General features: G+C 36.3%; 1 protein-coding gene across 1 annotated transcript; it reads left to right on the forward strand.

Annotated features, from left to right (window-relative positions):
* The first annotated feature begins 1,235 nt into the window (after positions 1-1,235).
* klf3 (Kruppel-like factor 3 (basic)) lies at positions 1,236-20,164 on the forward strand. The gene is made up of 7 exons (XM_051701944.1): positions 1,236-1,485; positions 11,355-11,415; positions 12,457-12,873; positions 14,154-14,313; positions 14,517-14,661; positions 17,567-17,715; positions 17,836-20,164. Exons 2-7 carry the CDS (start codon positions 11,374-11,376, stop codon positions 18,015-18,017), a joined length of 1,095 nt encoding a protein of 364 aa, XP_051557904.1. The 5' UTR covers positions 1,236-1,485; positions 11,355-11,373; the 3' UTR covers positions 18,018-20,164.
* The last annotated feature ends 319 nt before the right edge of the window (positions 20,165-20,483 follow it).

Genomic DNA, 20,483 nt, shown 5'->3' on the forward strand with positions numbered 1-20,483 from the left:
TGTATATACACCTATAATGCACACACGCACTGTCTTGATATGACAATCATAATCATGACATAAAAACACACCCTGGCATTCATACATACATACATACATACATACATACATTCACAGAATTAAATGAAAGTAGAAAACGCACAAATGGTCTTAAAAGGCATACGGTATTGTGCATGAATGCTTTTTTACAAACTTGTGTGTTTGGAGTGTTGCCAGTAACTTCCACACCCCTAACTGCCAAAAGAAAAAGGAAAATAAATTCACAGTGCTCTTTTGGTACTCTGCAGGTGTGTGTGTGTGTGTGTGTGTGTGTGTGTGTGTGTGTGTGAGAGAGAGAGAGTTGGGGGCAAGCCGATTCTGGTATAGGTCTTTCATAATGCTAGTATGAATTTAAGGGTTTACTTCTTTATTCTGGGTAAATAGACACAGGTTAGGCTTATGTGCATTGTCGTCATCAGGTACACGATATGTTATTGTTGCTGATGACTTGGCATAATTCCACCATACAATGACTACTGCAAAAAGCCTGCACACACACCTTTGCATGACTGACAAGTAAGGACAAAACAGGACTTTGTTTCATGCCGTTAATGTATAATATTAGCGTATTCATGTGCTTAATAATTCACTATATTGCACTATTTCCTTGTCCTTATGCCATCGCAAATATGATCATCTTTTTGTCCAGCTGAGAACACCTCTTAAACCAGCCAAAACTGGTTCAGCCTACGTCTCCCAAAAAGTGCCCAAAGCCAACAGACTAGCTTGAACAGACTGAGAGAGCAGCTAACACCAGCAAACTAGCTTAAGCGTGTTCAGGTTTATACAGATGTACAACATATGTCAGACTGAAATGAAAACTTCCTATCTGGGGCCCTTTGCTTTATATATGACTGACATGTTCATCTTCCAAAGAATTAACAATAAAAATAATTATTTGTAAATCATGCAAGTAATTTGTCTTCTACCATTGTTGCAGTACCAGGCGACCTTTATCCATGCTTGTTAGATCTTTGAAACTCTGTGAGGCGTATTTTGCCAGGAAGGGACTGAGGGAAAGATAGATACAGAGAAGGAAGGAATGGGCGGAGAGGGAGAGGCAGGCAGGCACGGGTTCCACACACCCAAGCCTTTCTCTTCTATTCTGCCCCCTCCTGTCTCCGGTTGTGAGTATCTGGAGCCAAGAGCGCGCCCATAAGCGCGCCCCACCCTCACCTCCCGCGAGCGCCCCACCCCTCTGCTCACGCTGCACATTCATCTTGTGATACGCGTCTATCTCACCCAGGAGACTTTAAACACTTGGACAAGAAGTTGTTTCGTAACACGGGGAAATTTTTGGCGTCAAAAAAGTTTGCCCTCCTTAATGCAAGTGTGTCATTTGGATATGTTTCATGCTGTTGAAGTTGTCTCCTGCGGTGCTCTTGGCTCATAACGTCTCGTTTTTAATTTGAGGAATATTTACACTGACACAACATCTACTGAATAGTAAGTTATTGTTTTTAAGAACTACTTTAAATAGGTTTGATACCAAAATAATTACGCCTTCCTTCCGTACAAAGGTTTTAGTCCATCTTTCATTTGTCATTTATAATACAGTCGTTTCGGCTTGTTTTGCTAAGTCTATTTCAGAAAGTCATAAGGTTTTGTCTGTGCACATGAGAGTTTCTGAGACATCAGTCCTGACAGATGTTTATATAGCCATTTCATACCTTTATTTGGATTGAGCTGAGATTAGGCTACTTGGTGCTTTAACGGTAATAGTTGACATACGATAGCACTTATCTAGTCTTGTACCGGCATTTTAATACAGTTCAACAAGAACACGGGAAATCGACACGTTGCTACCGTAAGTTCTTGCACCCTAAAATCGAACTCGTTCTGCCGAATTACTGACAAGCACCGTCCCCTACTAATACTGTCCTCTTGGTTGGACTTTAGATTTAATCTTGTATCAGTATTGAGTAATTGAGACTGTAGACACAGTTTCAGTCCATTTATGAACAGTTCAGAGCAAATATGCAAATTTTAGGCAGGTTAAATGCACCTCATTTTATTCAGCCAAAGGAACATGTAGGTGCTTGTGTGTGCCTTTGCGTTAATTGAATGCTCTTTAATTGAAAAATATTTTTTTTGTTTGTTTTTTTGATAATAACTTCATAATCTCTTGAATTATTCACAAAGGTATTACATTATAAAACGCTTGACATTTTTGTAGTTAATGTACATTAATTGTATATATTTAGATTTGATTTGTAGGCCTGTAATATATATATATATATATATATATATATATATATATATATATATATATATATATATTTTATATATTCATATTTAAATGTTCATGAACTACTCTGAACTCTGTTGACCATCATTTAATGTTTGTAAATGACTTGTTGATGAAAGTTATTATGAAATGTTATAAAGCTTTTCTTCTGTGTGCTGCATCATATTTCAATAATTGAATTTTCTTATTCAGTGTCACCTGGACTGTTCATACTGTGGATTAACATTTTGTTCGCTTTGACAAGATGATGCATGGCAAATCCTATTCTACTAGTATATCAAGTTTTTGTTCGATGTTTCTTGGTTGTTCACCAAATCTGGTTGAAATATCTTCACTATGTAAAGCTTTGATTGGCTTCTGCACTCTCTTTCCTGTTTTGCGTATGATCAACTTGGGGCTATGCTTTAAATGTACGTATGTGAGTGAGTGTATGTTTGTGTGTATTTTGGTGTGTTCAGTTCACTTCACTGCATCCATTCATAATGGGATATCCTGCCTCTAAATTTAGAATTTAAAGTATGAAGATTAGTGTACAGTATATATGTATGTTCATGGTTGATGCAGCGTTTTAGTCGCAATATTCAAGCACAATAAAACTCTTGTTCTTAATCCTTGTCTCATTCTCCCATCCTCTCAGTCTCTCTCTCAATGTCTCTCTCTCTTTGGGTCAGTAAGGCTGTTGTATCCTGAGCTTTTGTTTCAAGGCTGTGGTTTGCGTCAGACATTCCATCTGGCACATGGAGCCTCTTTTCCTGTTTTAAGCATTGGAGGGGAGGCTACCTATAGGGGGAATGAACACACACACACACACACACACACACTCTCTCTCTCTCTCTCTCTCTCTCTCTCTCTCTCTCTCTCAACACATCACAAAAGAGGATCATTGTCATTGTCACACACCGTTGTTCAAATGTTCAGCCTCTCCCTCTCTCTATTTTCCCCTCTGTTTCTCTCTTTCTCTTTAGTTTGAGGGAAGGCCAGATAGGAAACTATGGCCCCCATGTAGCAGAGCTCCCCTGCATGCCTTAGTCTTACTATATGGAAATAATAACAGACACACTAAGATGCACTTTTTGGCCTATCTTTTTGGCACTATAGAAGCCTATCTGTAAAGTTCTCTTCCAGTGCACCCACATTGTGATCAGATCTGCTAATCTACCCTAGAGGTATCTCTGTGTATGGTATCTCTCAGAGACTGGCACCTGGCTAAAAACAGTGGTGATTGGCTTGTTGTGTTCATTTAGCCAGTGCTGTTAAGCTGGGTTTGCTATTAGATCCTGTACTTTGTAATTTTGGTCTTTGCATTTTCTTCCATGTCAGCAAGCCAGACCATTTATCTCCACTGGGAAAGCGTAACACTGCCATTCTGTGGTTTTGAGTGTGTGTGTGTTAATGGATTTGCCTACACTGTATGCTATGTTGAGTGAACAGTGTGTTTAATCTTTAAGGTATCAGTATGGTAGACTTGACAGAATATGTTTCAAAATGTTCTAAATACAGCCTCAACTGGCTATTCGCACAGCCTGAAGTCAAACGCAGACAACAGAATTCAGGGAAAAATGAGTTATGTCACTAAACCCTAAAGATGTTCTCACTTACTGGAAATGCCTTCAATCGCATGACAAATGACTTGTGCAGTGCAGGTACACTGTAAAATTTAATAAGTTGACCTTACTTAGAAATTTAAGGTAATCGGTTTGCATGCTTTTTTAAAGTATACATGCTTATTTGGCTCAAGTAAACTGAACGTATTTTTTTAAAGTAACGTTAAGTAGATACAAGTAAAATTAACTCATTTGTGATTAAAGTATCATTATTTTTATTTAAATAAATTGAGTTGTAGCACGTCTTATACTGTATAAAGGAAATTATGACTGGAATCTCAGTTAGCCATGTGGCACATTGGATTCTCCTCAGTACTTCTTTGTGCACATAAATATGCACTTTTGTAAAATACAATTAAGTAAAGACGAATGGCTTAAATTTAACAGGCTTCAAGTTCACCAGGGTTAACACTAATCACCCTAATGGTGACTTCACACAAACCACAACTATCAACCAGTTACTACAAAATAACAATGATAGTCATAAAAATTCAAACTGTATACATTTTTAAATAATATTTATTTTTTTACAAAAGAATCCTTGTTTTGACCAAACAGACATAATTTATTCAAGCACAAGGGCTTATAGGTATTCCACACAGCCGCAATGTTGTACTTTATAATTTTGAGTTAGTACTACGAGCAGAAGCAAAAGTTTAAAGAACGTATTTATTTGAGTTATGATTCCAAAATGTGGCATTTCAAGTACTGTTTAATTAGGACAACTTAATTGTTTTTATTAATGACAACTTTAGGGTTTAGAGAGTAATGGTAACTTAATTAAAACTAGTAGTAAAAGTAGTAAAAAATTAAGCTTAAATCGAGTAAACTATTATTTTACATTTTGAGATAACTATTAGTATTTACAGAATGAAGGGAGGGAAAGATGGAGGTGTTTTTGAAGAAACAGATTGGAATATAAACTTACAAAGACTGCAATTAATTACTGTAAAGTGGAATTAAGTATTAAAACATCGTCCTTTAATTGGTAATAGTATAGTAATTACTGGTGATGGATGTGTTATGAAGTCTAGCGCTAACTGGCACTGTGATCATGCTATAATAACCACATCTAGCAGAGCGTGTACTAACCTCTTCATTTTATGAGATTGTTAAGTTTAAATGACAGACTTGTTTGTGTGTGTTAGCAGCAGTAAAAGACTGATTCATGTTTAATGTAACAGGTTCACCTGAACTCTGCCAACTCTATAGCCTGGAGGATTGTTGTGAACACCTCTCTCCACCTCACTCAATCGTATTTTCATTTAAAGTGCCTCTTAACACCTTTGCGGAAAAACAAAACAAAATCGATACTGAAAAGGTCTATGTATTTCTTTAGGTCTGTATGTGTGTCTCTTATCCCTTATTTGGAATATGACTGTTTGTTTGCTTAAGATTTCTTAAGAAGCAGGAAAGCTTAGCAGATTTTGAGGGCTCTGCAGACAAGTTAAAACAGCTTGGCTTTGATAAGTGGGAGTAGAAAAGTCTTAGTTAGAGAGACTATCTAACCCTTGGATAGATTTTAATCAAAGTCTTAAAGGTGCCTTGCAATGTTTTCAAAATGCAGAGAATAGATTTTCACTCAAAGGGTTTGTAGAGAAGGGTTAGTTCACCCAAAATTAAAATTCTGTTATCATTTACGTACCCTCGTGATATTCCAAACCCATATGAATTACTTTACACAAAAAGCAGAATGTTTACTGTGCTGTTTTCTGCTGGCCTCCAAAAATTATACCATAAAAGTAGTCCATATAGCTTGTGTGATATATTCCAAATCTTCTGAAACCACATGATAGCTTTTGTGAGGAACAAACCAAAATTTAAATAGCTGTTTAGAAAGTCTTCCCATCCACCACGGTCCTCAAATCTAATTTTTATATATTCAAATATGGCTGGTTTGGCATCAATCATGCAGAAGGCCATTTTTGGAGCACAGCAGCTGTCTTCATTCACTTTCATTGTATGAAAAACAGAAGCATGAACATTCTGCTATGGCTGTCAACAGGGCTGAGAAACTAAATTAGAATTTTCCACTAAATATTTAAATTATATTCAAATGTTAAAGACATTATTTCAGTGAGGGGGGAAAAACCTACAAGATATTCAGATTTTTAAATTGATGTTGTCTCCTTAATGTATAAGAGGACACAACAAATACATATAAACCAAAGAGCGTTGTGTTATTTTATTGCAAAAAACATGCGTGGCTGTTAACAAAAATTCATTCCATTTTAAACAGACGGAGCACAACAGAATGGAACAGAACGTTTGGATCTCTTTTCCAAATTAAATTCCTTTCTACTTGACATCCTGCTTTAAAACGCATTACATACGCTGTGAGACGCTGACAAGAGAGCAAGCTGCAACGGCCATAGACCTCAACCTAAGGGGCTGTTCACACCGAACGTATTTTTAAAATGGTTATTCTATGTAAACATGCACTAGACGGACATCTTTGACCGGTGTGCTGTTTCAATGTTTTTTCAGCGACTTGTACGGAGCACTGCATTTTTTAGATGCTGTGTCAAGTTAATAAGAACTTCAACCTTTAAAAACGCGTCTTGAGACACTTGCGTACTGTTAAACTGTATTTGTTGATCTGCGTGTGGTTTTTTTTTTTTTTGCGCAAGAACACAAACGGTCTGAAATCATCGGCATTGCTTGGTACACATCAGGTATTCGAATGCGCAGTTTTAGCATTCAAATGTGCATTTTTATCTTAAATGTGACAAATATTCCAATATCAATTATTTGATAGCCTTACATTTTGCTAAACTTCTTCTGTGTTCCATGTACGAAAGAAAGTTGTATGGGTTTGGAAAGACATGAGGGTAAGTAAATGATAACAGAATGTTCATTTTTGGTTGAACAATTCCCAAAACAATACAGAAAATTTGCCCCTTGGTAACATATTCAAACTGAGGTCTTGTTTAACTTATCTGTTGAGTCATGTATTTTGTTTCTCTTTAATTGTGTGGAACTCTATACTGTTGGTTTCATGTTTGGATGAGTGCATTTGTGTGTACGTTACACCTGATCCTGAGGCCAGTAGGAGTGTTAGATGTTTCACAAGCCTGTGTGTGAGTGTATGACTGGCGCTTATGTTAGTTTATATGTTTGTGAGAGAGAGGTCTCTGAAAGAGTTAGTGATCTGTTTGCTGGGAGTGTATTTGGACTCAGTGAACTTTGTATGGATTGTTCTTTGTGTGTGTGTGTGTTCTAACAGCACCACTCCAGGTTAATGATTGGAAAAATAGACTTTATATTCACCTCTCTCGCTCTCAGACTTTGGACAGTAAATGCACTTAAATATCATTGGGTCAGCCTCATGGCTCACTAAAGAAATGCCTCAAATCCCGGAGTCCATGATCTCCACTGAAGTGTATAAAAATGAGTAGTAAATGCATTTAATAATAAATATGTTATCTTATACAGACTATAGCACCTGCAGATGAAAACTGCTTTAATCTTTGTGGCTAAGGTCTTTGTACACTGACCCAAAACACACAAACAGACAGTCCATATAGCAAAACATATTTGTGGGCGAATTCCATTCGAAAGTGAGCGTCATTATGTCCTCCTCACTCCGAAGAGCAGTGCACTTTACGTGAGTATTCCGAAGGGTGCAGGGCATTGGCTCATATGTGTGTATTCGGTACTCCCTACACAAGACATACATAACTGTTACTTTATATTTTATAATTGAAATTTGATATTGATAACATCCAAATAAACTTTTATAGCTGTTTTGATGTGCCAAATTTCTTCAAAAATCGCCTCTTTGATTATTTAATTCAAATATATGTCAACTTGCATACTGTCTCTCTGTGTGCCATTTGGTAAAAACAAATAAATAAACTTGAAAATCTTTAAATAAGAACATTTTTCCACCGATAGTCCTTGGGTCCACTGTAAACCCGAATAAGTTAGCAGAACTCAAAAAATGTGAGGTAGTCAGTTACATAATTTTTTTTTTAAGTTAAGTAATTACAAGTTTAAGTAAGTGATTTGGAGATTCTAAATTGCCCTGTAGGTGTGAGTGAGAGTCCCCCAGCCACTTGGGGTTGCGTAGGCAAAGGCATCCGGCATAAAACCTGTGCCAATTCAAATATGCGGATCACAGATTGTCCGCTGTGGCCACCCTTAACGAGAGCTGCCAAAAGAAGAAGAAGAAGAATTACAAGTTTAAGTAAGCAGAACTGTCAGATTTTGATTTTGTACTACTCATGCATGTTGATTGCTCTTAGCTTGAAATATTGAGTAAGCTAATTCATACATTTTGATGGCACTTAACTTAAAATGTAACTCTTTGGCTAAACTTAAAATAAACAGGTAATCTCAATTTAATTACTTCAAGTAGAGGAAACCTAGCTAGTACTAGCTAGTACAGTGAATGCTAGCATGTTGCATGCACGTTGAGTGGTAACACTATGCTTTGATTAGCATAGCAATTGCTCAGTGAGTAAAGAAGTACACAGTCCTCAAACTAAGCTCAAGCTCCACTATTCACCATAAAGGTAACCCCCAAAACTCAAACAGAACTTTTACTTAAAAGGTGTCAGTTTCGTGAACTCAAAAGAAAGAGAAAGTTCTAAATACTCATCAAGGCTAATTTATTTGAACTAATTTGTATGATTTAATTTTTCCCTAATCAAAACAATGAAATATTTTGAACATTAGGGTTTACAGTGTGCATGAGAGCAATTAAAGGGTTTGTTCACCCAAAAATGAAAATTCTGTCATCATTAACTCAACATCATCTTGTTTAAAATCCATATGACTTTCCTCCTTCAGTGGAACACAAAAGGAGTTGGTAGGCAGAATGACATCCTCAGTCACCATCTACTTAAGTCCATTCATCCCTTATCTTAAGCTGCATTTTTTTGTGGATTATAACCCTGTTATCTGTACATGAAAAGATTTAAGGGTTTTGAAATCCTAGGTAAGATCTTAAATAAATTACCTGTTGAAATTACCTTTTAGGCCAATATCGCTGATATCGATACCAATACTGATACCTTTATTAAATTTAATTTTTACAAATTATTTGGATAAAATGAGCAACTTTATTATTATATATATATGGGCCTAAACAGAAAATTATTAGGCTGCTTTGTTTACCCTTTAAACATGAGTTAGTATAAGCTACAAATAAATCCACAAAATTAACTATAGATATTATTATATGGTTACTATTACTAAAACCAAGTTACCATATGGATACTACAGTAATGCTGTAGTAAAACCATGGTTAATTGTATCAAAACCTTGGTTACTGCCAAAAAGAAAGAAAGAAAAAAAACCATGGTTACTAGTCATGGTTAATACAATATTACTACAGTAAATCCATGGTAAGTTTTCATAAGTGTATCATTTATTAAGCAGGATTAAAGATCATTATCAGTGTTTTAACAACTCTGAATTTAAATAAACCTGTAAAAATGGTCAAACAAGCCCATTATAATACATGTCACGTCTAGGTTTGTCATTACTTAGTGTGAATATCTCCAGATGCTGTTTTTCTGTCATTACCTCAAGAAAGCTCTGCTCCCTCTTTGAATGAGCGCTATGACTGAAAGGGTGAGCGCTGCCTGACTGCTAGTGTATTTTAGCATTTTTAGATGAGTGGAAAAAAAATTTGTTCTGGTGCCATGCAACAGTTTGCTAATATAATTATTTTTTTCCACTTCGAAGCTTATGAGGTGCATTAATATTCATTTAATCTAAATAATAAGATCACTAGTTTTTAAAAACAAACTTCAGAATCAATATTTTTATGTGAGGATCGATATTCTTGATACCACATCAATATCGGAAGTATCGATACTTTGGTATCGATCTGCCCATCCCTACACTAAAGGCCTTTTTGGAAGGTATTCAGTTTCTCACTCTCGTTTAGAATGACCCCATGGGCAGTGCCGCCTTCCCGCCTTTTGGATTTTTGTTTCGGAACATGCTCACATACAAGATATCTAAAGAGCTGATGCTACTGTAGACCTTTCATCCCTTACCTTAAGCTTCTTTTTTGTGCAATATAACTCTGATATCTGTATTACATGGGACATGGGACACAGTACATGGGACCCAGCTGACTGTGCCACTAAGATGGGGTAAGATCAGGGAATGTATCATTATCTTATAGATATATAGGAGAATATAGTAGCATCTAGTAGGATGGAAGTAGTAATAGTACGATGATGTGGCCTCTCTGTATTCACAAGTTTACACCATACTGAGTGGGTGAGGTAGAACATTTCTCTCATTGTGTTGTAGTCTTAAACACAGCCACACACAGAAACTGTTAATAGCCGTGGGCAATTCTCACATCCCCTGTACTTTAAGTGATTAGTGTTTCAACACTTCTCACACTTCTGTGCGCTTGGAATGAGGAATGACTTCCTGATGGCTTATCGTCAAGGATGTAACCAAATATTTAAGATTGCGAGGCACCAAATGTAGCTACAAATTTAAGAATCTATTATTGAAAAAGACATATTGATTGACCACTAATCTGAAAATTAGGGAGGATGTGTCCCCCTCAATGTTTATAATGGTTACTGCCTTGTTGTGATGTAGAAGATGTATTTTTTTAGTGTTTGCTCATCTGCAGCATACATCTAGCCTATAAGACGTTTCCTCTTGGAGGTCTAAAGGACATTCATGATTTAGAAGTTTATGATGTAAATCTGCTCTTTTATATTTTATATTTTTTTCTATATATTTATATATATATATTTATTAATTTATTATTTTATTCTCTGTAAATATGTGTACTTATGTAAGACCACTGGGATGTTCGTTTGGGGTCGGGTGGGGTTCTTGATTGGGGAGGGGAAATAGTGGGAGTTAATGTTGAATCATTATATATATATATGTTTTGTTTTGCTTTGTTTTGAAAATTAATAAAAATGTTAATCACTAAGTCCTCGTGGTGGCGTAGTGCCTCGATCCTGGTGGCGGAGGACGAATCTCAGTTGCCTCCGCATCTGAGACAGTCAATCCGTGCATCTTATCACATGGCTTGTTGAGCGCGTTACCGCGGAGACATAGCGCATGTGGAGGCCCAAGCTATTCTCCGCGGCATCCATGCACAACTTACCACGCGCCCCACCGAGAGCAAGGACCTCATTATAGCGACCACGAGGAGGTTAACCCAGCGTGACTCTACCCACCCTAGCAACCGGGCCAATTGGTTGCTTAGGAAGCCTAAATCTGCTCTTTTTAAGATCTATCAGATGTTTGCATACAAAAATTAGAATGCAATGTTTTCCAGATAAAAACACCCATAAATGCACATCTGTGCTACCTGGAACCTGTTTTATGTTTAAAAAGACAGTAACCCTTATGATTTGCCTTTTTTTCTTTTTTTTCTGCTAATGCAATTCATAATATGTGTCTATCTTTAAAGTGCTAGATTATTTATCACCAACTGATGTACAACCGATCTTTCCTGTATTTTCTAGAATTCCAGTGGCAGCAGCCATGCTCATGTGTGATTACCCGATAAAGGCAGACATGGAGACAGTGAGTACAGTTCTTAGGGTCAAAGATCAAATAAGTCTTGCAGATTGTTCATTTTTGTGTTTATAATTGTTTATAATTATATAATGCAGTAAAAATGATTGTAACACCAAACAAATAATATCAAATGAGCCAGATTTTTTGAAGAGTTCCCGTCTTATAGCCAAAATACATTGCAAAAAGTGGTAACATGCAGTGGTTATCTTAAAGAGCTATTTCTACCTAATCTAACCCTTAAACTTAACTAGGTTACTTAGGAATAACATAACATATTCAGGTTGATTCACTGATGTTAAATAATATTTTTGACTTAACCAGAATATTTAGATGTTACCACAGCAAGCTTGTTTTTTTTTTTTTTTTTGTTAACATTTTTCAGTGTAAGCTGTTTTGGTCTGATTTACAATGTTCCTCAACTTTCCTGATGCTTGTCTGGTTCTTTGCATCCGGTTTACGTGATTTTAGAAAACAATGCTTCATTTTCCGTTTCTAATAACAAACCTGCCTTACCAGCTAACATACAATGGGCTGCCTGGCACAGATCCATCTAAACACCCTGATATTGGGTTGCCAGTATGTGTGTTTTTCAAGGGCAGTTAGTATGTGTCAGAGTCAGAGAGTACTTGAATTCTGGGTAATAGCACAAGACCTATGGATAAAGACTAATAGATAAGAGTATGTGTATATTATTATGATATTACAAAAGGGTTACTCTAAAACTCATATCATAATTGCTTTCTGTTTCTCGCTCTCTCATTTCTCCTTCCCTTTAACTGCAGATGGAAAAGCATTCCTATCTTATTAGGTTAGGAGTTTATATGGGATGGGAAGTTGAATTTGGCTCTTACTCAGTCATTCAAAGTTAGAAACTTTTTTGGGGGGGGGGGTTATACTCCCCAGAGTCAATTGCTGTTCAACACAGCTGCTTCATATGATGTGTGTGTGTGTGTTTGTGTAATTATGTACATGTGAATGTGTTAATAGGCTAGCAAGTTCACAGTATATTTACTGTCTCTCCCTTTCTTTCCCTTTCTCTTTTTTTAGTCATTATACCAGACTTACCCCACACTGATTAAACCACCATCTGAGGCATTTGGAGTTGTTTTGTCCTCTCCCATGGCCACTACTCCCACGGGTCACCTGTACCCCCCTCACTACCACCATGCCACCTATCAAACACACTACCCCTACGGGAGCCCCCCTCACACACACCATCAGTCCCAGGATGCCCATCACTCCCAAAACGAGCCTGTTGACTTATCTGTCAGCAAAAGATCCTCTGTTTCATCGCCTTCATCATCACTGTCATCCTCATCTCCCAGAGCTACGCCCCCATCCCCTTATGAGCGTGGCAGTCCAGTCATACGTCCTCATCTTGGCTGCAGCTCTATAACAGGAAGTGTTTCTGGATCATCCCAGACAAGGCAGTTGAGCCCATCAATGGCCCTTCCCATTCCTGCGGTAAGAATAGTGGTGTTGACAAAAAAGTACTATGGTGGTAATACCATATATACCATGAAACTTTGATATATACCATGAAACTGAATGATTACTAAATGATTGATATTTAAATGGTACCCCAAGGTACATTACTTTAAAGAATACCATTTTATTACCATGGTACATGTCCAGAAAACATGATCATACCATGGTACAATAAGGGATAATGTACAGTCAGCCGGTTGTTATCACAAAATAAACCCTGACAGGGTGATCAGGAAGCAGAGGGGATTTGTATCTCCCTGAATGGGTTTATTTTGTGATAACAAACGGCTGAACATCTACTGACCAAATAAATAAATAGATGAACATGAAATATTGATTTGCGTTGAATTTATGTTATTATGTGAGGAAAAAAGAAAACGCTGAACAGTTGATTTGCACCTTTGCGTCGGAGTTTTGGTGGTGTTTATGTTGTCTGACTGCTCATTATCCAGTTTATTACAAGACTGTTTGCCAAATAAAGAAATAAATGGACATGAAACATTGATATGAAATTATATTATTAGCTTACTTGAAGAGATCGCAGAGTGATACGTGAAGAAGGAAAGATGATTCGCAATACCCGGTTAACAGGTCTGATACGTTTTAATCCCTGGATGTGTGGTTGATACTAAGACATATCAAACATTATATTACCATGTCCAAAAACCATTATCATACCATGGTACAAGTCTACAAAACATGATATTACCATGGTAGGTTTCCAAAACACATGGTATTACCATGGTACATGTCCAAAAACCATGATCATACTGTACCATGATGCAACTCTATAAAAGCATGATATTATCATGGTACCATGTTCAAAAAACAAAAGAAATAAATTTTTATTAATGTTTGATTAAATCTGGCTCTATATATGATTTCTATAGTTAATGTTCATATGTATCTATCATTAATAATAAAGTGTTAGTAGCTTGTGCACATACAGAGATTAACATATTTTAGGATGTATCGTCAAAGAAGGTTTAAAGCAGCAATCAGGTTGTTTTTGCGGTCTCTTGCAGCGTGTAATTTCCGTGCCACTACCAAAGGGAATTGCAATCTGTTTGTTTTGGCGGTCAGAAATAGCAATATCTGCTCAACCAATGGTGTGAGTTTGGAGAGGGACTACCTGTTTGACCAAACAATGGGAGATGGGGGACTGTTTGGGAGACCTGTTTGGAAACGTATATATAATAGAAATGTATAATAGATAGATGTCATTATTTATGCCTCTGTGTTTTTCTTGCTTGCAGGTGACACAGGTTTTGACTCCTTTTGTATCGAGTTCTGGCATCATCCCTGTAATCTCTCTGTTGCAGCCGTTACCTGTGCTCTACCCCTCCCCCCTACACCTGTCCCCCTCCATCATGATATCATCCGTCACACCTGAAGATCCTGCTAACCACAAAAATTGTAAGGAAACAACACTCTCAAATCAAACTGTATCACACACACAGGGTGTAGGCATATTCACATTTGATCCTCAACCAAACAACGCATTTATAGACAAGCTATCATGTAGTCACATTTTTGGTACCTGACAGTTATAAGTAACAAGATAGCCTTACATAAGTTTGCATTCTTGATTGATTTGTCCCTTAATTCTTTGTCCCCAGTTCCAACTATGAAGTCAGAGATTTCCCATGACAACCATGAACTCCCCAAGCCAATCAAATCAGAGCCCTGCCCAGAACACGTTCAGGATCCCCACAGCCAGGAAATAACCTCATCCGTCATTACTGTCCCACCGAGTTATAATGAGTGAGTGCTGAGCCCTCAAACACACAAACACATTGGTTTTGCTATATTATTAAGAACATTTCATAGAAATAATGGTTATTATATTGAGGTGATGATATTTTATAAACCCCACCCTAACTAACCCTTTGGCTCAATCTAACCCAAAAAGAAACCTGTTGATTTCAAAAAAATTAAAGCAAAACATTATTTGGCCCAATTATGAGCATTTCAAATAAGGAAGACCATTTAAAATGTCCTCCCAAGTCGGGGTTTGACTTTTTTTTTTTACTATGATAGTCAGAACATTTTGCTTTTACAAGTATAGCCAAACCTTTACACACACACACACACACACACACACACACACACACACACACACACACACACACACACACACACTTTTATTTAACTATCTAAATGAGGACATACCAGAGACTTGTATTATCTTTATATAAAGGTAATTATAAATACATAATCCAAGCCCCAAACCTACCCCTAAAAGTAAGCGGTAAAACTTTTCAAGGTTCTATTTGTTGATATTAGTAAATGCAGTAGGTATTATGAACTAATAATGAATTGAATGAATTGATCATTTTTAGTTCATGTTAGCACATAATGCATTAACTAATGTTATCATTATTCATTTTACAAATGTATTAGTATATGTTGATATTAACATTAACAAAGATTAAAAAGTGCTGTTTAAGTATTGTTCTTTGTTATTTCATGTTAACAAATGAAGATAACTAATGTTAACAAATACAACCTTATTGTAAACTCTTACCAAGAAAATTTGTTGCATTTTTAGGATAATAAAAAAAATATATATTTATATATGTTTATTATAATAAACTTTATTTAATTTATTTATTGGGGATTTATAAAAATGTATTTATATGAGTTATTTTTCCAAATAAGTACAACCCCAAATGTCCCCAAAGCGAGGTTTTGTCAGATTTAGTGAAGTTTTGGAGATGTGCACACACACACACACACACACACACACACACACACACACACACTCACTTTTTCTCTGGGTCTGAGAGAGGTCACAGCTTTTCATTTTAGGGGGTTTTGTTGCATGTTTATAGGCTGCATAGCACTTACAGTGGCATCCATGTAAAGTCGACACTGTACATCAGCTCATAAAAACAACTTTCTGAACACCATATAGTAGCCTGTAATTACACACACACACTCATGCAGATGTACAGAGGCAAATTCTGCACACAAATACACACACCCAGAGTATGTATGTATGTATGTATGTACATTTACTATCTATCTACATTATCTATCTACAGTAAATACCTATCTATCTATCTATCTATCTATACAGTGAACAATAGAACTTCGAGCCCTTTCTTTCCTACATTTAAATACATGAAGACTACTTGACCCAGATCTCATTTATAATGGGTTTGGCCTACAGTTTTCTTCTGATCATGCAAGGATCACGTATGTCTGTGTATGTTTGCATATTTCTGTATCTGATGTTGCTTTCTGTGGGTCTGATAAAAATCTCCCAGTGTGCACGTCAGAGACAGTGTGTCTCCAAGTATTTTGCAGTAAAGCCATTATGGGGTAGGAACGTATCAGCGCATGAATGCGTACACATGCTTTCTTGCGAGTTTTGTGTAAATGTTTTTATAAGTTTTTGCATAATTTTTTGTGAATGCAGTTTCACAGTGAATGTGTGATGTCTCCGATTGGGTGTGGTGTCATTAGTCAGGGAAACATGACAGATAGGAAAATAAGTGCAGAAATACAGAGAAAGGAGCTATGTTTGCGAGGAAGGGTGGAGAGAGCGCTCGATGGAGAGAGGAAGGGAGGAGGAAGGTAGAGTGATAATTTTACTTTGGGTGCGGTGCTAAAAAAACAGCTACTTTTTGGAACAAATGCCACAAAATGTGAGAATGTGTGAGATAAGGAAAGAGACTTAAAAGATGTGCAGTGGTTGAAATGGACAGGGAGGGACAGGTTAATGGAGAGACAAGGAGAGAGAAAGAGAGAGGGGCCCAGGAAGCATTTAATGACAGGGTGTATTTAAGCAGGAATTTACAGTGAGAGGTGTTTGTTATGTCTTTGCTGTGTTGGTACATTAAACTTAGTCTCTTACGTGACTGAATGACAAATTAAAGGAAGAGTTCACAAAAAAATACAAATTCTGTCATCATTTACTCACCCCCATGCCAATCCAAAACTGTATGACTTTCTGTTCACACTGTTCTTTTTAATACAATGAAAGGGAACGGGGAGAGACGCTGTTGAGCTTCAAAAATAAAAATAAAAAAATACATTAAAAATATATCCTACATTTTTTTTTTTTTTTTTTTTTTTTTAATTACAAGTCTTCTGAAGCCATATGATTTACTTTGGTTTAGAAAAATGTGAAGATTCTGCAAAATAATTCATTTTGTGTTCCATGCGGAAGAAAGAAAGTCATATAGTTTGGAACAACATGATGAACTATCAAGTGAGAAGATTGAAATATTAAAATATCCCCAATGTGCAAATTGAAAAGACAAAGTCCCCTGTGAAACTAGCGATTAGAACATACTAAATTAGTGGGATTAAAACGGTATCAAACTGCAATTTACATATCAAATACAAATTGACAAGCCACCCTTAGGTATATAAAGCTCATAATAACCATGTAAGGAAACATGTAACAGCACAAAAGCAAAAACAAAAGTTATTATAATACACAATAAATAACAAAACAAGTTAATATGCATAGTTAATAGTTATATGGAGCTATGAAAATATATGCCGAAAATATAAAAATACATGCCGAGATCAAAATAAACTAATACTAGTTTGCATTGAGTTAGTTGTATTGTTCTGACCCCTGGTGGTTAAAGTGAGAATTGCACTCCAAAAAAACATGCTGATGATTCTTCTGTCTCCTTTCTCTCTTTAAAAGGGGGAACACTCACTCTGTAATTGTACGGCGAAAGGTAGAATCTCCAGATCCATTAAAAAAGCGTCGAATTCATCGCTGTGACTTTAATGGCTGCAATAAAGTCTACACCAAAAGTTCCCACCTCAAGGCACATAGACGCACACATACAGGTAAATATAAACGCACAGACGTACATGTACACAAAGATGAAAATTCTCAGCTTGTGTTGATGCTAATTCATACTATTGAATTCTCTAAATGTTTTTCTTTTTCTGTGTGTGATTGTTTAGGGGAGAAACCCTATAAGTGTATGTGGGAAGGCTGCACATGGAAGTTTGCCCGCTCTGATGAGCTGACCCGTCACTTTCGGAAGCACACGGGTGTAAAGCCGTTCCAGTGCCCTGACTGTGATCGCACCTTCTCTCGCTCCGATCACCTTGCCCTGCACAAGAAGCGCCACCTGCTGGTTTGAGCTCAACACTGCAACATGTGAACAGGGCAGAAGTTGGACCTTCAATTAAGCTGTTATTTAACAGGATACTTCATCTTCCATGATGTTATTGGGGCATTTTGTGTATCCCACCCCCTTCCGATGGAAGCGAATAGGAAGAAAGAGTGGAGTTGTTGGAACACATGATTGCTAGCCTTACTCCATGAAAAGAAGCTTTGTTCAAATGGAATTTGTCACCATTACTATGGATATGGATATATGCTGATAGTGCTATGGATATGACCCTCATATATACATATAAACCATATCGGATGCCATTTAAAGTCAAAACAACATGCACCTTTAAGTCATCAGTCTTTTTCTTGATGCCTAGCACTCTCTCTCTATATATAATATCTCTCTGTCTCCCTCTCTCATCCATTCTGTTTTGCCCTCTGCAGGTCAGAGGAATATTGTGCCATTTACAGCACTACACAAACATACAAGCAAAATACAGCTGCATTATTTCAGTGGCCAAACAAATATGCACACACCAACACACCATCACATTTATAATGTAGTTTTTGATGCAACTCGGGTCAAACCTGCACAATGTGAATTTTTTTCTTTTTTAATATCAGTATGAAAAATGAATGTGTATACATAGATCTTGTATATGTATTCAGCATACAGTATGTGTTTAATGTTTCAGTGTAAGGACCAAAGCTGATTGTCTTGCACCCTCTCTGTTTTTCGGAAATTGTTGGATTCGGACTGTAAATTGTTTTTTTTTATTTTTTATTATCCTAAGTCATGGTAGACATGGTAAGTTTATTTTATGAAAGAACAAGGCAAAGGTTTTGTTTCCAAGGGTTGTACCTCTGAGCACCTGACCTGTTACTTGTGTACAGCCAAATAGTGGCATGTTTTATTCATTGCAATCTTGAATTAATACTGTAGTTTATTACCATAAGTAAGTACCATGTACTGTGTAAGTTCTTTGCAACTCTGCACATGCACAGTTGATTTAGTAATGATATTCCCCCACATAGTTCTTTAAAAACACAGGTAAACAAATATAGGTGAAGTTAAATTGGTGTCTTTAATACTATTATAGTCTGGTCATAAATGGCAAGGGATTCATATAGTGTCTAATCGGTGCCTTTGTCATTCGCTAAACAAAATTGCATGCTAAATGTTAGTAAGTGTTAGTTGCAAGGACTTATAGAAAGCTTCATTTTGCTTAATTTCACAATTATTTATATTTTAATAATTTCTGTAATCAGGAGTATTCATATAATCCCAAATATTTAGTATTGTATCGTTTTGTTGTATCAAATTCAGTGTCCGAGTCTCAAAGGGGTAAAAGGGGTTTTCAGGTGGAGAAATGTGATAAATGTGAACCATTCAATAAGGGGCATTATTTTAAGAGTGAATTCATCTTGGTTATGGGTAACATTATCTTACAGGTTTCACAGCACTTTGTTTTGTGAGATACTATATGTTAAACATGTGAGAAAATCATGGATATACACTATGCAGGGATGAGTGTACTCTTGTTTTTCTGTTTGAAAATCATTTTTATGTGAACATATGTTTGTAAAAGGCAATGTGTCAACGGAAACAGGGGGGGGGGGGGGGACCAGTTAGTGCTTCCAAATCCTGCCCTTGTTTCTCCCATGTTCTGTTTTTCTCTTCTCAACTGAAGGACAATTTTGTGCTGTACTCATTCAGAAGGAGGAAAAGACCAAGGGAGAGAAAAGATTACATAAGAAAGGACAGAATCCTTAATGAAAAGAGTGAGATGAGTCAGAAAGAATTACAGAGAATATGGATGAAGCATTTGTTTCTTGGTCTAATGCATAAACCACAGCAAAGCTGTAATATACAACACAGAAATTAATTAATCAGATAGTAAAATAGAAATATTAATATATATTTTAAGGAATTATATGACTGATTGGGCAGTTTATAGACAGCATGATTATTATATTTTTAATCCAAACAAACATACGTTTTTTTAAAGATGTGAATCTTCTGTATTTTCTGAATTTCTTATATTTTCACAGTTCAAAAGGGAATGTTATGCTGTCCTTTTACCAAACTGTGAATTTAAATACAAAATGTCCAAATACGTATTGTATTATATAGATTTAAATATGTGTCATTCAATAAACTTTTTATGATGATTTTTTGTAAATGTGTTGTCATTGTGTTTGATTTTTATTTCAACATTGCCTGGTTATTTAGGTTACTGTGTTTCACAATCCTGGCTTAAAGGAATATTCTGGTTTTAATACAAGTTAAGCTCAATCGACAGCATTTGTGGCATAATGTTGATTACCACAAAAATTTATTTCAAAGCATCTCTCCTTTTTTAAAAAAAAAAAGAAGAAGAAAAAATCAAGGTTACTGTGAGGCACTTACAATGGAAGGGAACGGTGCCAATTTTTGGAGGGTTAAAAGGCAGAAATGTGTAGCTTATAATTTTATATAAGCACTTAGAAT

The sequence above is a fragment of the Myxocyprinus asiaticus genome, chromosome 7, assembly GCF_019703515.2.
Source record: "Myxocyprinus asiaticus isolate MX2 ecotype Aquarium Trade chromosome 7, UBuf_Myxa_2, whole genome shotgun sequence".
Taxonomy (NCBI): Eukaryota; Metazoa; Chordata; class Actinopteri; order Cypriniformes; family Catostomidae; genus Myxocyprinus; species Myxocyprinus asiaticus.